Source organism: Misgurnus anguillicaudatus, chromosome 19, assembly GCF_027580225.2.
Source record: "Misgurnus anguillicaudatus chromosome 19, ASM2758022v2, whole genome shotgun sequence".
Classification (NCBI taxonomy): Eukaryota; Metazoa; Chordata; class Actinopteri; order Cypriniformes; family Cobitidae; genus Misgurnus; species Misgurnus anguillicaudatus.
In genome coordinates this window covers 35,193,213-35,215,298 of record NC_073355.2, presented here as the reverse complement: position 1 = coordinate 35,215,298, position 22,086 = coordinate 35,193,213, and the positions used below count along the sequence as shown (strand labels likewise).

The 22,086-nt window shown below is 37.8% G+C and overlaps 2 protein-coding genes across 4 annotated transcripts; one reads left to right on the top strand and one right to left on the bottom strand.

The window, feature by feature from the left end:
• Positions 1-1,126: 1,126 nt before the first annotated feature.
• st13 (ST13 Hsp70 interacting protein) lies at positions 1,127-11,493 on the bottom strand. 2 transcript variants are annotated; one of them, XM_055194636.2, is made up of 13 exons: positions 11,334-11,493; positions 10,883-11,039; positions 10,530-10,578; positions 9,518-9,614; positions 9,114-9,187; positions 8,007-8,073; positions 7,821-7,905; positions 7,629-7,739; positions 6,632-6,734; positions 5,720-5,836; positions 5,582-5,642; positions 5,258-5,352; positions 1,127-1,909 (listed from the first exon to the last, which is right to left on the bottom strand). In XM_055194636.2, the coding sequence occupies exons 2-13, from the start codon at positions 10,990-10,992 to the stop codon at positions 1,778-1,780; spliced, it is 1,101 nt and encodes a 366-aa protein (XP_055050611.1). In that variant the 5' UTR covers positions 10,993-11,039; positions 11,334-11,493; the 3' UTR covers positions 1,127-1,777. The 2 variants fall into 2 exon arrangements, with proteins under 2 accessions (XP_055050611.1, XP_055050612.1); XM_055194637.2 differs by having other exon boundaries at positions 10,883-11,034; positions 11,334-11,480.
• Positions 3,195-21,808, top strand: xpnpep3 (X-prolyl aminopeptidase 3, mitochondrial). Of its 2 annotated transcripts, none has more exons than XM_073857559.1 (10): positions 3,195-3,367; positions 13,837-13,959; positions 14,288-14,701; positions 17,738-17,922; positions 18,599-18,661; positions 18,950-19,063; positions 19,986-20,071; positions 20,185-20,368; positions 20,519-20,639; positions 21,199-21,808. In XM_073857559.1, exons 3-10 carry the CDS (start codon positions 14,359-14,361, stop codon positions 21,369-21,371), a joined length of 1,269 nt encoding a protein of 422 aa, XP_073713660.1. In that variant the 5' UTR covers positions 3,195-3,367; positions 13,837-13,959; positions 14,288-14,358; the 3' UTR covers positions 21,372-21,808. The 2 variants fall into 2 exon arrangements, with proteins under 2 accessions (XP_073713660.1, XP_055050607.1); XM_055194632.2 differs by lacking the exon at positions 3,195-3,367 and adding an exon at positions 12,306-12,623.
• The last annotated feature ends 278 nt before the right edge of the window (positions 21,809-22,086 follow it).

Sequence of the window (22,086 nt, the reverse complement as noted above, 5' to 3'; positions counted from 1 at the left end):
TATTTGTCAAATAATTCAAAGCCCTAATTTCAATTTTCATAATAAATTTGTATCAATTATATGTATTTTATGTACAAACAGAAATTAAAGCATTACTAACGGCGTCAAATTATCTCATTTATAATCTCGCGATAAAAAAAAACGAGTTTTGAAATAACGCCCTTTTCATAATTGGCGCGACCTGGTCATTTTTCACTGAAGCCTTGTTACTTGCAAAACCGTGTATTGGTATGTATACGTTTACGTTTATTTATTTAGCTCACACGTTTATTTAAAGCTACTTACAAGTGGGCAAAAATTGACAATTCATAGGTAAAACTAACGTTAGCTCCATTATTGACAATTGTGAGGACAAACACTCTTGTCAAGGAAAGGTAAGCGCAACGTCTTAATATATATAAAATATTTTTTAATATCTTCACACAACAGAATTTGGTTACTACATGTTTGGTCTAGTTAGAGGTGAGAGCCGGGCTTTGGTAAATGTCTTGATATTTAAAAGTTGCAGTGGCAATCTCTGCACAGATCGACTTATGACATCAGAGTACCGCGAGATCGATTCGAAAGCATGGACAGAAGAATACTCTCGCGGTATTTTGATGTGACACTTCGATCGGTTGGCGAGATCGAGGTGAAGGTAGGCTGAATACTCCGGAGGTCGCATTTGCAGGCTGCATACGTGATCAATCTTGCTTTATTTCAGCGAACTGAGCATCACATCCGCAAGTTTTACATAAAATAAGCATATTACAAAAATTTACGATGAACTAAGAGAAATAGTCAACCTTACAATCGTTAATATTCCGAAATAAGGAAGTATTTATGACGCATTCAGCCTACAATCTGGAGGATTCAGAGTTATGTCATTAAAATCACTCAAACGTGTTGGCGGTAAATTAGTGTGAAACAGGTTCTTCTGCAATCTTTTAAACACAAATTATGTTTCTGTTTTGGGGCATAAACACTAGTATATCACGAAGGCTAATGTATTAATATTAAGAGCCCAAAAATCTCAACTTTGATTTTAACAAGGATTATAAGCCACCTAAAATCCCATGAAAAACAAAACAGAATTTTTAGCAACAACCAAAATGTTTATTGAATGAAATAACCATGAAAGTCCATATTAAATGCAAACTTCTTAAAAGAATGTTTTAATTTTCACTTAGCATTGACAAGACACAAACTGTTAGGTTACAATGAGGGCGAGGATGAAAAAAATGTTAAGGTACACTTATCAAATTAAATCATGAACTGAGAGGATATGTATAATATGTGAGAAAAAAACAGACCACATCATCAACTATGAAAGTGTTTAACTATACTTAATCCCCTGGAATGATTGGCTGTTGAATTGTTTAAGTAGCAATTAAAGACATTTTTCTAAAGTCCAGTAATGCATACTGATTCCTTGACCCGCATTATGATTAGATTTTAATGTCCCCGAAGAACTCAAGATCTTTGTTTTAAGTGCCAAATGTGTTGAGTGGGCTGACCTCAGTGAATGTCATGAAACAGTCTGTCCCAATCAAAACTTCAGAAGAATAAACCAAAACCTTTCAGTTCATGCACCACCCCCAACTCTCTTTTTGTCTTGTTCCTATACTCTTTAATAGTTTTCTTCTAATTCATCAGCATTGTAGTACCAGTCTGAATTCTTGTAAAACTATCTCTTTACTTCAACTGCTCCAAGCTATGTCCTTGGAAGAAACCAGTGAGAAAAAACTACATCAGAGTATTGGAACCAGACACTATCCACATGAATATTTTCTGCCCTTTAAGGCTGCTGGCCACCAAACTTGGAGCTGAGTTTGTTGATCAAAGCCATGATTTTGGGGTTGCTCTGGTACTTGGCGATATTGGCTGGGTTTTGTGCCACATCCTGGAAGGCTGCCATCACATCTGGGTCCTAAAAGACACACACACACACAAAAACATCAATAACTTACCATTTTGTTGACATAACAGTGAGTTTAGGGCTGCATGATATTGATGAAAAATTCAATATGCGATAGGATGATGCTTTAAATTTGTAAAATATATATATATATATATAAACGGAAAAAAACCCAGACATGCTTCACATTATTTTTGGTAAAGGAACGCATCACTATAGTTTCTGAAAGTACATACTTTACTGCAATGTAAACAAAAATAAATTAAATGCCACCAATCTGATATGAAACTAACATAAAACTTTGACTATACGTAATATAGTATTTGTATGTAGTAAATGTTTTTAAAAATAGTTTTATTTTATAATACTTTGATCGTTTTCGATATATCTTGCAGCTGTAGTTTAAACGCTCAGAATCGTCTATAGGTTTTTGGAGTATTGCATACAAATACAAGATGGAAACGCCAATACTCGCATAAATTCTAAAAATGCACATAAAAAACCTTATGTGCTTAATGGAGTCTGATTTTAAACCGAAAGCAGATAACAGGTGTAAAGTATTTTGTCTGGGCGCTCTGAGGTGATTACACACAAAGATGGTTAAATACAGTAGCTTTACGCTTTTCTTACTAATATTTTGTGCAAGTTTATCAGGAAGTGACGATTTTGCTCTCTTTAGCTCACTGGATGGAAACGTTGCTTTATTCGTGAATGTTTAAAGGCTCTCTAAGCAAATAATGTGCGACGTCACTTCCTGTTGATGTTTGAACTTTTTTTTAAACAAACGGAGCGTAGCTAACGCCTCCCCTCCCTCTCCCGTCCGTGCTTTCATGAACGCGCCCAACCCCCACCCCCACCCCAAAATCCTTCTTGTCGTTTATTGGCTGGAACAGTTTGTTATGTTTCGTTGTGCTAGGTTTGGCCACTATGTTGATATTGCCGTTTGTCGATCCTGAGCTGTCTACAGAGATCGCGTTTTTTTTACAGTTTGATCAGCGGACAGGCAGCAAGCAGATAGTGAGGAGATGTTTGCTGTATGTAACAAAAAATGTTTTATGGTCTATAACGCGTCAATTCGCTTAGAGTGCCTTTAATGTGATATTCTAATTATGCGCATAAGTTTAATACACAACTTTAGATGGAAACAAAGCTACTGTCAGGAAAGAGGATTGAAATACTCTGAAATTGTAGTCAACAATCCTATAATTTACCTTATTTTTCTGTCTATGAGTTGTGTTTTTTCCATAACTTGGCTGGTGCTGTGTCTTACAGGCAGGTGCACCTTGTAAGTCGGTATGAATGACTTTTGACATTTACGAGGCAAGAGACATCATTACCATCTACAGCAACGAGAGTCCGCCATATGCTCCTTCTGTATGCAATTCAATGGATTCTGTAATGTGGAATGACGAGTATGCGAACTTCATGCTAGTTGGGTTGTTCGGTTAATTTAGCCTATTCAACTTCCAGGTAAGTTCTGTATGCTATGATTTATCGTTTAAATAACTGATAATATTACTTTTAACGTACAGACATCTATTCAGCCTGCTGTTCTGTCTGCTATTGTCTAGTTGAAAAACTTGCCTTTCCAGATTAAAGGTGCAGTGTGTAATTTTTAGATTGTTCTCTTGACAGAAATGCAAAATTATATACAAAACTATATTATCAGGGGTGTATAAAGACCTTTCATAATGAACCGTTATGTGTTTATTAACTTAGAACGAGACCTTTTTATCTACATACACCGAGGGTCCCCTTACATGGAAGTCGCCATTTTGTGCCGCCATTTTTCTACAGGAGCTCTTAACGGACAATTTTTTTTACTAAGTTGTCTCAGACGATGACATGTTTGTCCGATGTCGGCTACCAAAGCTACTTTGTGTTTCAAAAGCGAGGGGTGAGCAGTGGACTAAGCCGTTGGTTGCAATTCGCAACCTCACCACTAGATGCCACTAAAATTTACACACTGCACCTTTAAATGTCTGTTCTTCAGCCTGGATTTTGTTGAAATAATTTTCTAAATAAGCGTATGTATGATGTATAGTAATATATGTTATTTCGTCTTAATGACGCATTTTTGAATGATGCGGCTTATATTCCAGTGCAGCTTATAGTTCGGAAAGTACGGTACAAGTAAATGATATAGTAGCAATATAATATATTTAACATATATTTATAATATATTAAAGCAATAGTAAACACAAAAATGAAAATTCTGTCATTTCCTCACTCTCATGTTGTTACAAACCTGTATAAATTCTCAAAACTGTTCATATTACTACAACTATGGAAGTGAATCGTTTGGTTACAGACATTTCTCAAAATATCTTCCCTCGTGTTCATCAGAACAAAGAAATTTATACAGGTTTGTAAAAACATGAGTGTGTTAAAATGACAGAATTTTCATTTTTGGGTGAACTATCCCTTTTAAGGTTGCGGTACACCTTTTCATTGTCCGTCATTTTGATGGACAGCGTTGTAAAAATTACTTCTTAACTCTTTCACTGCCATTGACAAGATATCTCGTCAATTAAGAGAAAGCGCTTCCGCGCCAATGACGAGATTTTCCGTCTTTCCGCAATACCGCTATTATCCACCAGGTGGCAACTTTTTAAACCCGGAAGTATTGCCCTATGGCAAGCTGCTGCATGTCCATGTTTGTTTTAAAGATCGCTCTGAATGGGATCTCTATGAAAAGTGCGTCACAAAAATGGAATTATCTCTGCTTTTTGCTCAAAATGTGGTGTTTTTGCAGAAACCTACCCATATTCAAAAGCTGATTACAAAAGAACCACTGAAGGTAGGATGAAACGTTTTTTTTTAGTTTGAAAGCAGAGGGTCTGTTCTTTCATTTGGTATATTGTATGTTTATATATTTAAAGAAGAACATTTTCTGGAAGGCATTAAACTTTGGTGAAAATCATGAAAAACGCTGGCGCTGGCTGGCAACTTTTTAAAAAACCGCTAGCGGTGAAAGAGTTAAGTAACAATTACCCCTCATAATTTTCATATTTTATTAAGACATTTTCGTTCACATTTTTAATTAAAAACTTACAGGATGACCATATATATAGGCTAGAATATGCATTTATATATTTGTTTTTGATTGAAGTACAGGGACCTTGCATCACTTTACACATTCAGCACCACATAAAGATTCATATTTTTCTGTCACTGCTAAAAAATTCTGTCATGATAAATATGGAAAATATTCGGTTGATGTGACCTCTGATATTAGTGATATATTCATTTACAGACATAAATTGATATCAGTCAAGCTGTAGTTGAAAACCCATCTGTCCCCAAATCGTTTCTAGTTTCCAAATCAATCGTCCAAATGAACTACGTAATAAATGTTACCTGCATAGCCATGAGAACCTCTGGATCTTTAAATAAATCATTTAGTCCACCCATTCCACCTGGGAAACCTGCACCCCCTGGGAAACCTGCCCCTCCTGAAAGATCAGAAAATCCAGAAAAACTGTTTAGTACATGGAGACACAGATGTGCTTAATTCAGCAAGCTTTCATTTTAACTTTATGTAGACAGAAATCTATTCTAATTTCTCATATCATAAACCATAACTTATATACAGTTGTGCAGTTTTCTGAATAAAACAAAAACATGCAAAATTTCACCTCAACATCAATTTTAGGTACTTGAAATGTCATGAAAATGTTTTACCTGGAAATCCAGGGAACCCACCCTGTGAACCTCCTGCAGCCTGTTGTCTGGCCTGCTCTTCCTGTAAACACAGACGCAGATGAACCAAAGTGACTCTGAATTAGACCACCGAATCATCACATTTTTTCAATCGCTTACCCTCTGTGCTCTTTCGTGCTCCTCCTTCGCTTTCTTGACTCGTTCTTGCCTCGCTTTGATCTCCCGTTCTTCCCGCTTGCGTTCATATTTGCGCTTATGCTCAATGATTTTGTTGGCCTGTGAGGGACGGAAAATTAGTAGCTTAAGATTTCGAAAAAAAACCTTCACATTTTTCTACAAAGACTTTGTTCATCCTTTTTTCAACCATTGTCTTTATTATTATACAAAGAGATTTCTTTTGATAGCACAGTTTCTACAACAAGCCGAAAAATGTGCTCCTATACAGCTCAGTGGTAGAGCATTGTGCAGGTCATAGTTCGAACCCACGAAACACACAATGATAAAAATGTATACTTTGTTATGCATAAGGCAAATGCATAAATGTTAAAGTTAAATTGCAGGTGTAAATAGCCTGAGAGAAAGTGATTGAAATTTTGAATTTTTATGAACCACACATGATGGGATGGCTAGGTTTCAGATATCAGACTCACATAGCCAGTATTTTTGTTAGGGGGCAAGCACACCAAAGGTTTTACACCCATGGCTGGCACATGTTTTCAATTGATTCCATTGGAACTCTGCGTTTTTCAAATAAGCCAGCAGCTAGCGTTTTTTCTGCGCTGAAAACCGGCGCTCTGTGGTTTATCCGCGATTGGTGCTAAGCCTCGACAGTTGAAAGAGATTCAACTTTGGGTGAAAAGCTCCGCTCGTCAATGTCAGTTCTCACACGTCCAATCACAGTGGAGGAGGGGTGGGACAAGTATCACAAAAATCAACCGGCTCAGAGCTCAAGTATCACAGCTACCAAAGCGTTCGGCTGAAAAAACAGCTGGCAATCGGTGTCCTCCAGATGTTTTCAGCAACGTTTAAAAGTTTAGTTGTGCACAACCCCTCAGGTTTTGGCATAGATACCTTTGGCTGAACTTCTTTAAGCATGGCACTGGCATCATCATCATAGTCAAGTTTGCAGGCCATTGCCAAGTCCTTTGCTGCCTCTTCCCAATGTCCAAGCAATCTGTGAGAGAGATCATATATCTTTTACACTGCGGTAGTAACATAATTCTTACCCTAACTTAAAGCCGGTACAACACACCCTTACTTGAAAAAGATCTGCATCTTATTCTACATGGGAGGATACAAGGGTGGAAACGTAGCTGTTATATATAGTCTATATAGTCATTATTTATTCATAGGGCTGGGTATCGATTCAGATGTTCCGGATCGATTCGATTTCGATTCATAAGCTATCGGTTCGATTCCGATTCTCGGACCAATTTTTACACTCGATTCTTGATTCAACTCAATGAATATAGATTTAATACAAATATTTTATTTATTTAAAAAAACCTGTGAAAAATAAGTTGGTAAGGTGGGTAATTAATAAAAAGAAATTAAGAGCCACCAACCTGTATATTACACTTTTTTATTTTAGGTACACTTGGGTGCATTAAAACAGAACCCATCTCTAATTTTCAAATGCATCTAATTTCAAATTATGTTAAATACAAAACAATTTTGATGCAAGATGAAAAATGCATGCTGAATAAAGTCAAAACAGTCGCATTCCTTCATCAAACAGGATCAGATTATTTCATTAAAAAAAAAATAGATTCGTGGCATTTGAGAGAAAAAAAAAGATTAATCGAAAAAATATTTTTTTTGCCCAGCCCTATTTATTCACCCTTGTGTCATTCCATATGTTTTTGTACTTTTGCAAAACACAAGGAACGTTAGGTAACATTGAAATTAATGCTACTTTATAACGTGCACAAAATCTTGCCCTCTATCCGCAGCTTTCAAATCTTTTTTGGCTAAACTTCCCCTGTCGTGTTTCTAAAAAGAAAATCATTTGGGTATGGATCGACAAGAAGTGAGAAAATTTGAGTTTGAGGTGAACCGTTCCTTTTACCTGTGTGCTTTCCCCCTCCACTTATAGGGTTGGGCTGAATCTGGGTTAATTTCAATGGCTCTGTTACAATCTCTGATGGCAGCGTTGGGTTTCTGCATCTTCACATACACACTGACAAAAACACACACGGGTCATAATTAACACCACATGCAATCAGATAGCAAAGTGAGTAAGGTGGTGGCGATTGGTTACCTTGCTCTTTTGGCGTACAGAATGGCCAATTTGGGGTTGAGTGTGATGGCCTCTGTGAACAGATCCAGAGCTTTCTGTAGGTCACCTGAAAAGACCAAAGTATGCATCAAAGGGACTTAAACTAAATTATGCACATCATGATTATGCAATCACAGATTTACAATTTTAATGAATGTGGTAGGTCACCATCTCCTAACACTCCAATGGCCTCACACTTCTTCTCATTGGCCTGGTCTATCATTTCATCTGTCACCTGTAATAAAAAAAGCATTTCAGCCAAATTTAGATGCTCCGGTGTACACACCCCCTTATGCTGTGTTCACACCAGCCGCGGTAGAGGGAGCAAAAACGCGTTATTCGTGCGTAGTTGGACGCTTGAACATTTAAGTTTACTCCCTTTTTTCGCACGTGAAATTCTAGTCATTCGAGACATTCATGCGGAAATTTGCGTCATGGGAGGGGCTTCTGTGACTCCGCTCGCTTCCTGTAGTCACGTCACCACTACAGCAAGGTCCTGATTGGTTAACGCGCCGCATGATGCCTAATCGAGTCTTTGCATTAACTTAACATGTAAATCACTCACGCTTGCTGCCTCTACCGCATCTGATGTGAACCCTACATTACTATCACTTCTCATCATATGTACCATAATTTTATTGGTACTAGGGATGAGATGATAAATGCCGATACGTACTTATAATACCTGTCCGATAACGATTCAGAATCATACAGCCGATATTATGGACAGATTTTTTTATGTACTACTGCTTTTGATCAGTAGGAAGTCCTTATCAATCTGAAATCACTGTTAGTTTGAGTCATTTCTAACATGCATTTGAAAAAGCAACAGTCGTCAAACATAATCATACATATTCTTTATTAACATGAAAATACCTGAAAAGGTTTAAAGAACATCAAAATAAATATATGCTTAAAGGTATAGCGGAGGATTTTCTCGAATTTTAGAAAAGAACCGCCTTCTCCACTTTTTTTAAAAAACGCAATTGCACAACACTCTTGATTGACAACTAGGAGGACCAATAGTCTTGATGATCCACCCGGAAATAGAAAATCCTCCGCAATACCTTTAAGCCATTTCCTGGAAATGCGCGAGTAAATGGTTCTTTTTCTGCAGCCCATATTAAGTTTTTGCACGAGAGCGCCCTCTGGCTTTTGGATGTAGCGCCATTTCAACTTAATTTATTGAGAAGCATATCAATCATCATCGCCCGATTTATCGGCCCATTTCTAAATGGTACAAACGAATGCGCAATGTCTGTATACTACACGTACCTCCAGGTTCTCATAATCGCCCATCTCTTGAGGTTCATCTGTATCTGGCTCAATCACTCCTTCATTGTCAATTTCTGGAGAAAAAAAGACCATCTAATGTTCATAACATTACAGTAAAATGTTTCATATATCCTCAGATCGGATACAAGCTTCTCACCAATCTCCCATCCGTTTTAACCATCAACATCGGGCTCTAGAACTTGTTTATTTTGGATTGATATTTATTGCTAGCTCTGTGTAATAGCCTAGAAGGCATAATACACACTGATATTCTGGGGCAAAGGATAAGGTGACATTAGCGATAGCTGGAAAATGTTTAGAGCTATTACAAAGGCCATATAAAAGCCAGAAGCGATGGCATATGAGGAGCAAACAAAGAATATTGAAGTCAATAAATGTCACACCTATTTCACTCTCCTCACTCTCGGATGGTGGGGCTGGTTCGGGGGCCGGCTTGGGTTCTGGGGCTGATTTGGGAGCCCCATCGCATGGACAGCCTCCCTGTAGGTAAATTCAAAGATGGGGTTGGCATAAAACAATTCTGCCACTGTAAGAGTAATACAATTTCAAACTAAAAGACAAATCTAATTTATTTTATACAATGATCAGCATGCCACAGATTCTGTTTAACATACTTTAACTTTTATTGATTCTGGAACATTTCTTTAAAGGAATAGTCCATTTTCTAAAAAAAATCAAGATAATTTACTCACCACCATGTCATTGAAAATGTTGATGTCTTTCTTTGTTCAGTCGAGAGGAAATTATGATTTTGAGCAAAACATTGCAGGATTTTTCTCTAACGTTAATGCGTAGTGACGTAGAGAGGTCACGTGTTACATATATGCAACGCACATTTGCCATTGTAAACAATAAACTGACACAAAGACATTAATTTGTATTATTCAACATACAACAACGTCAGAACGGTCCTCTTTCTCCACACTCGTAAACACCGGGGCGTAGTTTCGCATTTGTCCTCTGTGACCTCTTGACGTCATGACGTATTGCGTGAGGTCACGCTGGCGTATCACAGGACCGGATATAGACGAAAAGTTGTGGTTTAAAAGTGCATTTTTTTCTTGTCAAAAATGACAATCGTTTTGCTAGATAAGACCCTTAATGCCTCGTTTGGGATCGTTTATAGTCCTTTGAAACTCCGTTGAAAAAAAAAAACTGTTAAGTGTTGAGTTAAGTATTAAGTTTTGGGCTCTATTAAAGTCCATTAAAATGAGAAAAATCCTGCAATGTTTTCCTCAAAAAACATAATTTCTTCTCGACTGAACAAAGAGAGACATCAACATTTTGGATGACATGGTGGTGAGTGAATAATCTGGATTTTTCTTTTGAGAAAATGGACTGTTCCTTTAATACATGTACATTCATAATGCACCTGTTGATTTAATTTTTTTTTACCTGGCATGGTGAGCTGTTCCTTGATGGTGATGGTATGGTCGCTCCCATCCTACAATAAAAACACATTGTGTTTATTACATTGAAGAACACAAAGTAATGAAAGCACAGTTAAATTCTGTGCACACTATTGAAAATCAGATGATGCTGGTGCTTTCTGGAAGCCTCATGTTATGCACATGCGATGTGGGCGTGACTGCTCACACCAACACTCAACTTTGGCATACAACCCTACTTTATTACACAATGTCTCTCTTACACAATAGACAAAATTGTATCATTTTTGTAATGAAACACATACAATTTGTAATCTTGAAGTTAAAACACAAAACAACACAGATGCATAATAGACTTACCCATGCAGCCAGGATTTAAAGAAACTCATCTCTGGCATATGCAGTATAGCTGGATTATCTTTACACAGCTGCACGAAGGCCTTCAACTCCGACACTTTCTGCGGATCCATCTTTCACTACAGGCGCTGAATCAAACTCAACCAAAGAAAACACTGCGCTGGAAAAACAAGGAAGCGTGCACGTATTATTATTTACATAAGAATGCGCAGGGGAAATCCGGCTGGCATAACATGCACATACAATATCTACTAAAACGCCAATATGTAGCAAATAAACTGTTCAATGCAACAGTGCGACAAATGATATGTAATTAGTGGCGCGAGGGATTACCGCACGCGCTACATGGAAGCTTCTGGAAGCGTAAATTGTGAAATCAACGCATTATTTAAATCCTCGTTTACTTACAGTGAAAATTGGCGCTGATTCAAACAAATGCAAGATAATGCAATACCTGAAACAGCGAATTCCCTAAAACGCGCTTCCTCAGCTGCGATTTGAGGGTCGTGAGATTGAGCTCGCTCTGGCACGCGCGAGTCGCTGAACTCGACACGGGGAATTTTGCGCAGGCGCGAAGTAAACTACTCACTGATATGACAGAATCAAAACAAGAGGGGTGCTTCACGTCACTTAAGTCTTTTTCTCTCTCTCAAACATTAAAAAATTTGCATTATTATTGATTAAAAATAGTACAAAAGAAATATTTAATAATATAAAAGTACCATTCTGAAAACACTCACAAAAATGTAAAGCAAACCAAAACTGTAGCTTTCACCAACCACAACAACAAAAAATCATATTCAGAAAATTCTGTTAATATTATCATTTTTAGTTGTATTAGAAATGTTTAGTTTACTATAAAAGGACGGGTTAATAGCTTATATGCAGAATTAACCCCCCAAAATACTTAACTAATAAAGTTAACGAAATGTGACAATATCGTATTCATGTTACCTTCTTTATAGCTATACATTTTATGTATTTATGTATATTTTTTACATATCTATAGCAGTAATATTTGCTATTTTATGTTATGGTTTCCGTTCAGATTATTGAAGAATAACTTTGAATTGAAGATATTTTGTTTGGTTTCCATACTCGTATTAACGTCTTTTAGACTAATTAAAATTCAGTAATATTTGAAAAACGATTACAAAAGCAGACCTTTTTGATCCAAATTTTATTAATTTTCTCTTTAGAGGAATATAAATGTCTACTGCACCACTTTGGAAAACATTGTTATAAAAATACTATTTTAAATTAATATACCCTGTTTGATTAACGATTTGTACACTCTTACATATTTTCCATAATGTATACTCGTTTTTATTAATAAAAACCATAAAAACATCGAGAATGGAAATGCTTATAAAAGTAGACGGGTCCTCCGTTAATCTTAGTCGCAGAGTGCACTGTCATAACGGAACGAGCCAATCAGAGCGTCGGCGTTTCTTCCGATTCACCAATCAGCGCTCAGAGTCCTGAACGAGGAGAATGACAGTCACCTTCCAACGAGATCATGCTTACAGCTTACATGTGCATTTCCAGTATGTTGCCTTTAGGTTAACTATCCAAAGTTGTGGTTTTAATGCATATGGTTATGCGAGCCTAAGTCTACCTCATGTTGAAAGTTAACGGTTTAGCTGTTTTTGGAAATCACGAGTTCTTGCAACGATGTTGCATTCTACCACAAATCTAATGAGATCCGCCGTCCAGTGCTTTACTCGCTCTCACTGGAGTCCAGGTAAAATACATGATTTAACCATATACTTATTTACATTTTTATATGATTCACTATTATGTAATGTATGACTTTATATGGCTGAGTACTGGGGGCATGGCAGGTGATGGTAGTAAACAATGTTTAAAGTTATGCTGCTTATTGACAAATATTTCGACAAAGGCTTTTTTATCACTTTATTCCAACATGCAGAGCTCAATATCCTAAGCTTGATATTGTTATGGTCATATTAACTTTAAAGATCTACCACATTACCCAATTTTTCAGATGATTTTATTTTACCCAGTTGCCATTTACTAATTCACAATTGACTAATGATTCACTAGACCTTTTTTATCTTTAAGATCCATGTTTGTCTCTGTTTTTGAATATCTTTTTGAGACATTCATGTCTGTCATGTCAGTATATTACTATTTTTAAGATTTAAAGGGATAGCTCACCCAAAAATGAAAATAATGTCATTAATGACTCACCCTCATGTCAGTCCAAACTCGTAAGACCTCCGTTCATCTTCGGAACACAGTTAAAGATGTTTTATATTTAGTCCGATTGCTTTCTGACTCTCCATTGAAACTCTACGTATGGTATACTGCTCATGTCCAGAAAGGTAATAAAAACATCATCAAAGTAGTCCATGTGACATCAGCGGGTCAGTTAGAATGTGTTGAAGCATCGAAAAAACATGTTGGCTAAAAATAACAAAAATTATGACGCAGCAGCTGACGTGTTTTCTGGTGCGCCAGCTGTTTTTTTTTTGTGCACCCGGGCTTCGCCGACATGTCTGAGGATAACACATCATCCGGGTCACTGCAGTCACGTGACTATAGTTTCGCGGATCGCATGCGCTTCACAACAGACGTGGAAAGGGAAGACAATGCTGAATAAAGTCGTAATTTTTGTTATTTTTGGACCAAAATGTATTTTCGATGCTTCAACACATTCTAACTGACCCACAAATGTCACATAGACTACTTTGATAAGTTTCTGGACATGGACAGTATACCGTTACTAGATCTTCAATGAAGGGCCAGAAAGCTCTCAAACTAAATATAAAACATCTTAAACTGTGCTCCGAAGATGAACGGCAGTCTTATAAGTTTGGAACGACATGAGGGTGAGTCATTAATTACATTTATTTTCATTTTTGGGTGAACGATCCCTCCAAAGATGCTGTTAGGTGTTTTGTGTTTTTGGTGAAAACTATTATTTTCTACAGGATCCGTTTGGTGTCCATGCAGGAATGTGTCTGTGAAAACAGGGGGATGGAAAACCAAGAAAGTTCCTCAGCGATACCTCGGGCAGCCAAGCCCCTACACACACCCTCACCTCATCAAATACGGTCTGAAAAACCAAGTTTCATAAACACTTACGTTAGTCAACTTTATTTAAAATGTTTCTTCTAACTGACTAATCACTGGAAAAGATAGCACAATTGTCTCTGACATCCCTGTAAACAGCAAAAAAACACCTGACCATGCCTTGTGCATGTTTAGGCACCGATATACCTCAGGCAAATTTGGACCAAAATGATGCCATATCAGATTCGAACCAGTTTACTAGTGCTATTAGTGTTGCATAAATTACACAAAGCAGTTTCAAAGAATGTGTGGATTTAGTTATCCTGTTAAATGCTAAAATATAAACTTGTAAATGTCTTGCACTCACAGGTGAGGTGACCCCAGGTCTAACCCAGACAGAGTTCGAGTTGCGTCGGCAGCGCTTGGCATCTCTGATCGAGATGCAGGCAGATAGATTGGCAGCTTCTGGAACCTCCTCAAACTCCAACCACATCGTCATTGTCCTATCACATCCCATTCGTTACATGACCAATGACATCCCTTACCCGTTCCACCAGAACCAGGACTTGTTGTACCTGACCGGTATTATGGAACCGGACAGCGCGTTGGTCATGTATGGATCTGGTAAGCCAGACCAGGCTGTGTTGTTTGTTCCTCGACGAGACCCAGCACGAGAGCTTTGGGACGGGCCTCGTTCGGGAAAAGATGGAGCGGCTGCCCTGACAGGTCTAGAGCGAGTTCACAGCACAGAGGAACTGGGTGTAGTGCTGAAGAGTATGAAAGGTAAAAAAACAAACAAGCATACATTTACATTTATGCATTTGGTGGCTGTCAAGGGCTTAATTTTCCTGTTAACTAGGAATCAAACCCAAGACATTTGAACAATAATATATAAAATTGAAGACAATAGCTCTTTAGTGTGTTTTTGTATACGTTTATAAGTACATTAATGTATTTGGCAGATGCTTGTATGTACAAGTGTGGAGAAAGAGGACCGCTCCGACATTGTGGAATGATACTAATTAATGTCTTTGTGTCAGTTTATTGTTTAAAATGGTCCGCAAGTGGCCGTTTCACATTTGTGATGTGTGACCATTTGACGTGCTTACGCAATAAGTAAGGTCGTGCTGGTGTATCACACAGCTAGTGCAAGACAAGTTGTTGTGGTTTAAAAGTGCATATTTTTTATTTTTCTTGTCGAAAATGACAATTGTTTTGCTAGATAAGACCCTTATGCCTCGTTTCTGATCGTTCAGAGCAATTTGATGCTGCATTGAAATGGCAATTTTAAACTGCACTGTAAACTGTTGAGGTCCAATAAGGTCTATTAAATTGAGAAAAGTCCTGGAATTTCTTCTTGACTGAACAAAGGAAGACATAAACATCTTGGACAACATGGGTGTGAGTAAATTATCAGAATTTTTAAAGACATACTATGCAGTTATTTTACCTTAATATAACAACTTCAAAGTTATTTCGGTGGTAAACAAAGTCATAGTAGGGCGAATCATCCTCCTGTTGAAGCTCGGGGAGGATGCCGCTAGCAAAACCAGCAATGCAAGCTTGAGAGAACCGCCCCTGACAAATCTCGCGAGAATCACGACTTGCTTTACGGCAACGACGTCACACACGTTAGGCTTGTCCGACTTCGTGCGGCGCTGCAAGAACGACCGCCGGATGACGTCAAAGTACCGCGAGAATGATCCGAGACGGCACTTTGACGTTATCCGGCTGTCGGTTCTTGCAGCGCTGCATGAAGTCGATTAAGCCTATAACAACAACTGTACGTGCGAATTTGAGACGTGAGGCTAAACGATTTAAAAGTTAAGAAAGCGCGTTCGGAAGAGAGTAGGGAAAGGAAAAGAGAATCTGACCGCGTTAGGAACCGGACAAGAGTCCCACTCGGTCAGGTTTTTACTCATTGGTGTAAGCTAAAAGACAGCACTGGATGCAACAGAGATGCTGATCTGGCGATCTTGTTGATGGACTAGTAAGTAAATCTCATACTTGTAAACTTGTTTGCGGTCTATTTTGTATGTTGTTGCGCTTGCTTGTAGTATGTCTTGCGATTATCATGACAACAGTTGTCAATATCTCACATAATTATCAGGACATAAATAAGCCTAGAGGTTGTAAATAGTGTAAACATGCACAATTTGCAAACGATTATGATAAATAGCAATAATCATGTATAGTGACATTATAACGAACAATGTTATGAAATAATGCAACGTACACAATTAAAGTTGTCATGGCATTTTGTAATGTGTACTTGTGATTTAGCTGCAACCATGTAAAAACGTTATAACTTAAGCCAGCAAATGCGGTAGGCTACTTTATTATTATATGCACTCTACACTTGGAATAAACTTCTTATTATCCTATTAACACCATCTGTAGTTTAGTAGACTATGCAGTAGCCTAATATTTGTATGAAATTGTGAAACATTACCTGGTCATTATCTTCGGAGATGAACTAGAGTGGGAAATTACGACAGTTGCAAGTATTCTCCAGCGACTCGAGGGGTCGCTGTTTGACAAAAACGCAGAAAATGCATAGAGCGGCTTTAAGAAAGTGGAGTAATCATTTAACCCAAAACTTGCATACTCGGTGTATGGCGGTTTCAAAACACTGTTTAAGAGTTAAACAACATAAATACATTGTCAGGACCTGTTTACACGTACATGGTTCATTTGAAAAACGGAGACATTTCCCTTCGTTTGCGCCCTTTGTTTACACGCAAACATCTCTGAAACCGATTCTTTCTAAAAACTCCGGCCAGAGTGGAGATTTTAAAAAGACAAACGGATGTTTAGGCAGCCGACGTCACAGTATGCGTCAGAGCTCGCACCTACGTCAAAAGTGCGACCTTGTTCAAAAGAGGAACAGGAAGTGATTTTTGGCTATTTTCGGGATTCTGATTTGCTTACGTGGGCTTGAGCTTTTCGTTACACCATATATACATGGATAAGTGTCAAAAAACACTTTTCTAAAAACTGACATGTGTGCAGGAAGTTATTTTTGAAACCGGAGAGGTTGAAATGTCTGTTTATAAAAATAACTCCCCACGTGTAAACAGATAAAATTAATTAATTAAAGGCGGAGTGCACAATGTTTGAAAGCCAATGTTGATGTTTGAAATCACCTTAACAAACACGCCCCTACCCCAATAGAATCTGGACCTTCTTTTAAAAGACCCGCCCCACACATACGCAACCCGGCAAGGATGTCGGTGAGTAGACACGCTCCTTACTGCTGATTGGCTATAAGTGTGTTTTGGTAGTCGGCCCGTCACCTTTTCCGAAGCATTTTTCAAACATTGTGCACTCTGCCTTTAATTAATTGATACATTTAGAAAACCCATTTTTTATTAAGTGAAAGATAGTAATGAGTTTATTATGAATTGACAGAATTGATATGGAAATGTACTGTACTGTAACATTAATGAACTGATGTAATTGTAACATGTGTTTCATTTATACATCCACTGATATTTGGAGATGATTAATAATGAACATAATTAAATGTATAGTATTGAGTCCAAGCACAAATAACAATCAAAAAAAAAATTTTTTTAATGCATCTTTAATAAAGTATTTGAAAAAAGAGCGAAGATGTCAATTGCTTAAAGTTGGACATCACATTTGGCCAAAAATGTAGGTTTGCGCCGTTAATGCAGTGCTTCAGCACCACCAACCGAGCTAATATTTAAACTGTATGTTAGAGTCATACTGTTGTGATACACATACACATGATGTCCAATTGTCCATAGGGTTACACAGTTAAGTTCTTTCACTTTTTTTTTGTTGTTATTTTAGGTGGAACTATATGGTATGACAGCTCGCAGCCTTGTCATCCGCGGTTGCACCAGACTCATGTGCGCCCCCTGTTGGAAGGAGGAACGCTAATACAGTCTCTACGACCCCTCACTCATTCACTAAGAGCTATTAAGAGCCCTGCAGAGGTTGCACTGATGAAGGAGGCAGGACGGATCACAGCCCAGGTAACAAACCCCTCAGAAAGTACTGTACACTTTACCATTTGTTAGCCTCATAGCATAATTGTAATTTTTTGGCAAAATTGGGATATGCCTTAGCCAAGCACAACACTTATTAGAATCCAAAAACACTATCTGCCTTAGCATAACAATGTGATTTCTAAATATTGTGTTTTTTCGTGTTTTCCAAAAACATTGAAATATGACTTATATGAAATATGAACGCATTGTAGTTTTAGGTGATAGAGCCTCGTGCAGGAAACATTAAACAAATCCTTAAATTACAGTGGGTCTATTGGCGTTAAAGGTGAAGTGTTAAATAGGCTTTATGCCCAGCTGCACTACTTCCTGAACTTCAGCCAGCTCCTTGTTTCCTGTCTGCCATTATTGGACAAACTGATTAATCCAGGTGTGCCTGACCTCAGTAGTCACAACAACAATAATCAGACACACCTGGATTAATCAGTTTGTCCAATAATGGCAGACAGGAAACAAGGAGCTGGCTGAAGTTCAGGAAGTAGTGCAGCTGGGCATAAAGCCTATTGTCTCTATATTTAATAAGAAAACCATGACTAGTAAAATAACCATCAACTTTTTATTAGATTTACTAAGTTTCTGTAACACTTGGATTATACTTGATGTGTGTAATAAATTGTGTATTGAGGCTTGTGTTTGTCATCAGGCATTTAAGAAGACAATGGCCATATCTAGAGGGGATGTTGATGAAGGACTTCTTTATGCAAAGGTGACTAGAGAGTCTAACAGTACACACAAAAATACCTTACATGTTTGTATACATATCAAATACATTATTAAAATAAGTTGTTTGCAACCATATACCATGTGTTTTCTATCAGACTTTATAAATTCAGAGTGGAGTTAACTGTGTAAATTTGTTATTGTTTGGGCCTTGAGCAATGGCGGGGTAATGGTCCGTCTTAGAACTGAACCACAGAAACAGTCTCTCGACAAATTGACTAATAAAAGTTTCATTTGTCAACCTTTGTTTATCTTTTTATGATGTTCCCTGTAGTTTGATTTCGAATGCCGGGCTCATGGTGCTAACTTCCTGGCTTATCCTCCAGTGGTCGCCGGAGGAAACCGAGCCAACACTCTTCATTATATTAACAACAATCAAATAGTCAAGGTGATGTAACAAAAGCATCTAATCACTGGTGGGACTTTTATTTTGTAAGGGGAGAGTCTGGAAAACAATTTATAAGATTATCAGCAAGGATGATATTGAAAGCTTCTCTCCGTGTTTAAACAGCATGTGTTGTTATTTTATGTAAAAGCATATACTATAATTTTACAAAACCATATGTGACCCTAGACAACAAAACCAGTCATCAGGGTCAAGTAAGGGATTACTCTTATTTTTCTTGTAATCTAATTACAGTTACTTCTGATGTAACTAAATACTGTGTATGGACTCTTAACAATTATGTATACTATAAAACAATAGTGGATTTAACATGGTTTAAGTTAACAATTCTTACTATTAACTGGTTGATTATTAGCATTAATATTAATGAGATGCTGGCTGTTTATTAATACTTAAAGGAATAGTCTACTCATTTTCAATATTAAAATATGTTATTACCTTAACTAAGAATTGTTGATACATCCCTCTATCATCTGTGTGCGTGCACGTATGATATGGAGCGCGCTGCGACGCTTCGATAGCATTTAGCTTCGAATTCAATCAATGGTACCATTTAGAGATAAAGTTAGAAGTGACCAAACACATCAACGTTTTTCCTATTTAAGACGAGTAGTTATACGAGCAAGTTTGGTGGTACAAAATAAAACGTAGCGCTTTTCTAAGCGGATTTAAAAGAGGAACTACATTTTATGGCGCAACAGCACCCTTGGGAGTACTTCGACTCGGCGCAGTAACACCCTCCCTCTCCCATTATGAGAGTGAGAAGGGGAGCGGACTTTTCAGGCGAGTCGAAGTACTCCCAAAAGTGCTATTACGCCATAAAATATAGTTCCTCTTTAATTTTTCCTTTATAGATTGAACCCTAAAAAAATAAAACCAGACTGAACCTTTATTTCTTGTATAGGATGGAGAAATGGTCTTGTTGGATGGAGGCTGTGAATATTTTGGTTATGTCAGTGACATCACACGCACTTGGCCAGTGAATGGAAAGTGAGTTTGTTTTTAACCGAACTCTCATTGTCTCAAACAAAATAAAGCTTTGATTTTATGCTGTTAGTAAGTGATTAATTAGTAAATGAATGATGTTATGTGCACATGTCAAGGTTCAGTCCTGCTCAGAGAGAGCTGTATGAAGCCGTGCTGGAGGTGCAGTTAGCCTGTCTGTCGCAATGCAACCCTGGAGTTAGCCTGGACTACATATACTCGACCATGCTCAACCTGCTGGCCCGACAGCTCAAAGAGCTTGGAATCGTCTCACAATCCACCAGTGAGACAGACACACTAAAGGTACTCTGATGGTAACCTCTTTTTTTCCCCAACCATCCTGATAGTCTAAAAATGTAGAAATGCCCCAAATTTTGACATGCTTTTGATTGCATCACAATTGCATAACATGCATTCAGTGCTACAACGGCAATTTGTTTCTTTTTTCCCCAGGCTGCTCGGCAGTTTTGCCCCCATCATGTTGGTCACTACTTGGGCATGGATGTTCATGACACACCCGAGCTCTCTCGTTCACAACCGCTGCAACCCGGCATGGTGATCACTATAGAGCCAGGTGGAGATCACTGACAGACAGATTGAGAACATACTTATATTTGGTCTTCAAAGCAGAGCAAGGCTAGCAACATCAAGCTCATGGGTTTAAATCTGATGGGAACCCACATATCAATGCACTATGTATTGTGAAGTCACTCTATGCTTTTATCCTGACGTCCGCTAATAATATTTGAAGAGTTTCGTTGCAAAACGAGATAAGCACCGTTTTGTTAATTGTTCAGAAATCGCGTTTTTTGGTTCTGCATTCCAATTCATTTCAATGCAACTGCAGTTGGTTTGTTTTGATTTAAACCTTCATAACATAAAAAAATGCAGCTAAGTAGCACCATAAAACAAAATAATAACATGATAACATAATACTAAACATGTTTTGACAAAAATGTTAAAAAATGGATTTATCTCGTTTTGCAACGAAACTCTTCATTTGTAAAAAAAAAAGTTTATGCCAAAAAAATGAGTTTTTATTAACTTCTCTCTATTTCAAACAGTCATTCTAACTATTTATTTGCTATCAAAACTGAAGCCCTTACCCGTCATCTCTTGCTCCCATCATCTAGGATTGTACATCAGCGAGAATGAAAGCTCAAGCCCAGAGCGATTCAGAGGTCTCGGGGTACGGATCGAGGATGACGTGGTAATCCGGGACCAGGGGGGACCCCTCATCCTTTCTGCACACACCCCAAAAACCATTGCTGATGTAGAGAGAACTTGCACAAAGAGAGATGACTGAGAGGAACGGAGATGAAACAAAGCTAATTCTTTCATAATAATGAGTCGAAATTAATATATCTTATAACACCACCTCTCATAGGGTTTTCTTTAAATGTTTTGGAGTAAACCGACTAAACCTGAGAGGTCTACATTTCAAAGAAATTGCTCCAGTTAAGTATAAAACCTACTGGATTAACAGCTGGGCTTGTCTGAACAAGGTGCACCGTCTCACAGATACCCGTTTCACTCCTACGCTAGCCAATTGAAAGGTCTAGTTTTGTTAGGTTGTGTTAGGTATTTGAACTACTCTTGTTGGTTCAGGGTTTACAGGAGAGCTTAAATGAGCACGGTGAACAAAATGTTTGGTGTTTCACTGTGAGATGCTTTGCCTGTTACATGAGGTGTGTGTTTTTAATGACTTTTTTACTTTTGTTGAAATAAATTTGTAATTCTGTATTTTCCAGTGCATTTCCAAACCACAACATTAATCATATTAACTGATTACTTGAAAATACATTTTTACGATTCAGAATCATCTATGACATAAATATACTTTAGTTTATACCTCGAGACAACCATGTTAAGCCCAGGATACACTGCAGGATTTTTGCCATCCTGTAAGACTTATCACATTGTGCGACATGGGGCGTTTGAACTTGGGTACGACAAGCATGTAGACTGTACGATGATGACACCTATTGAATCGTAGGCTGTGATGGCTGCGACACACGTTA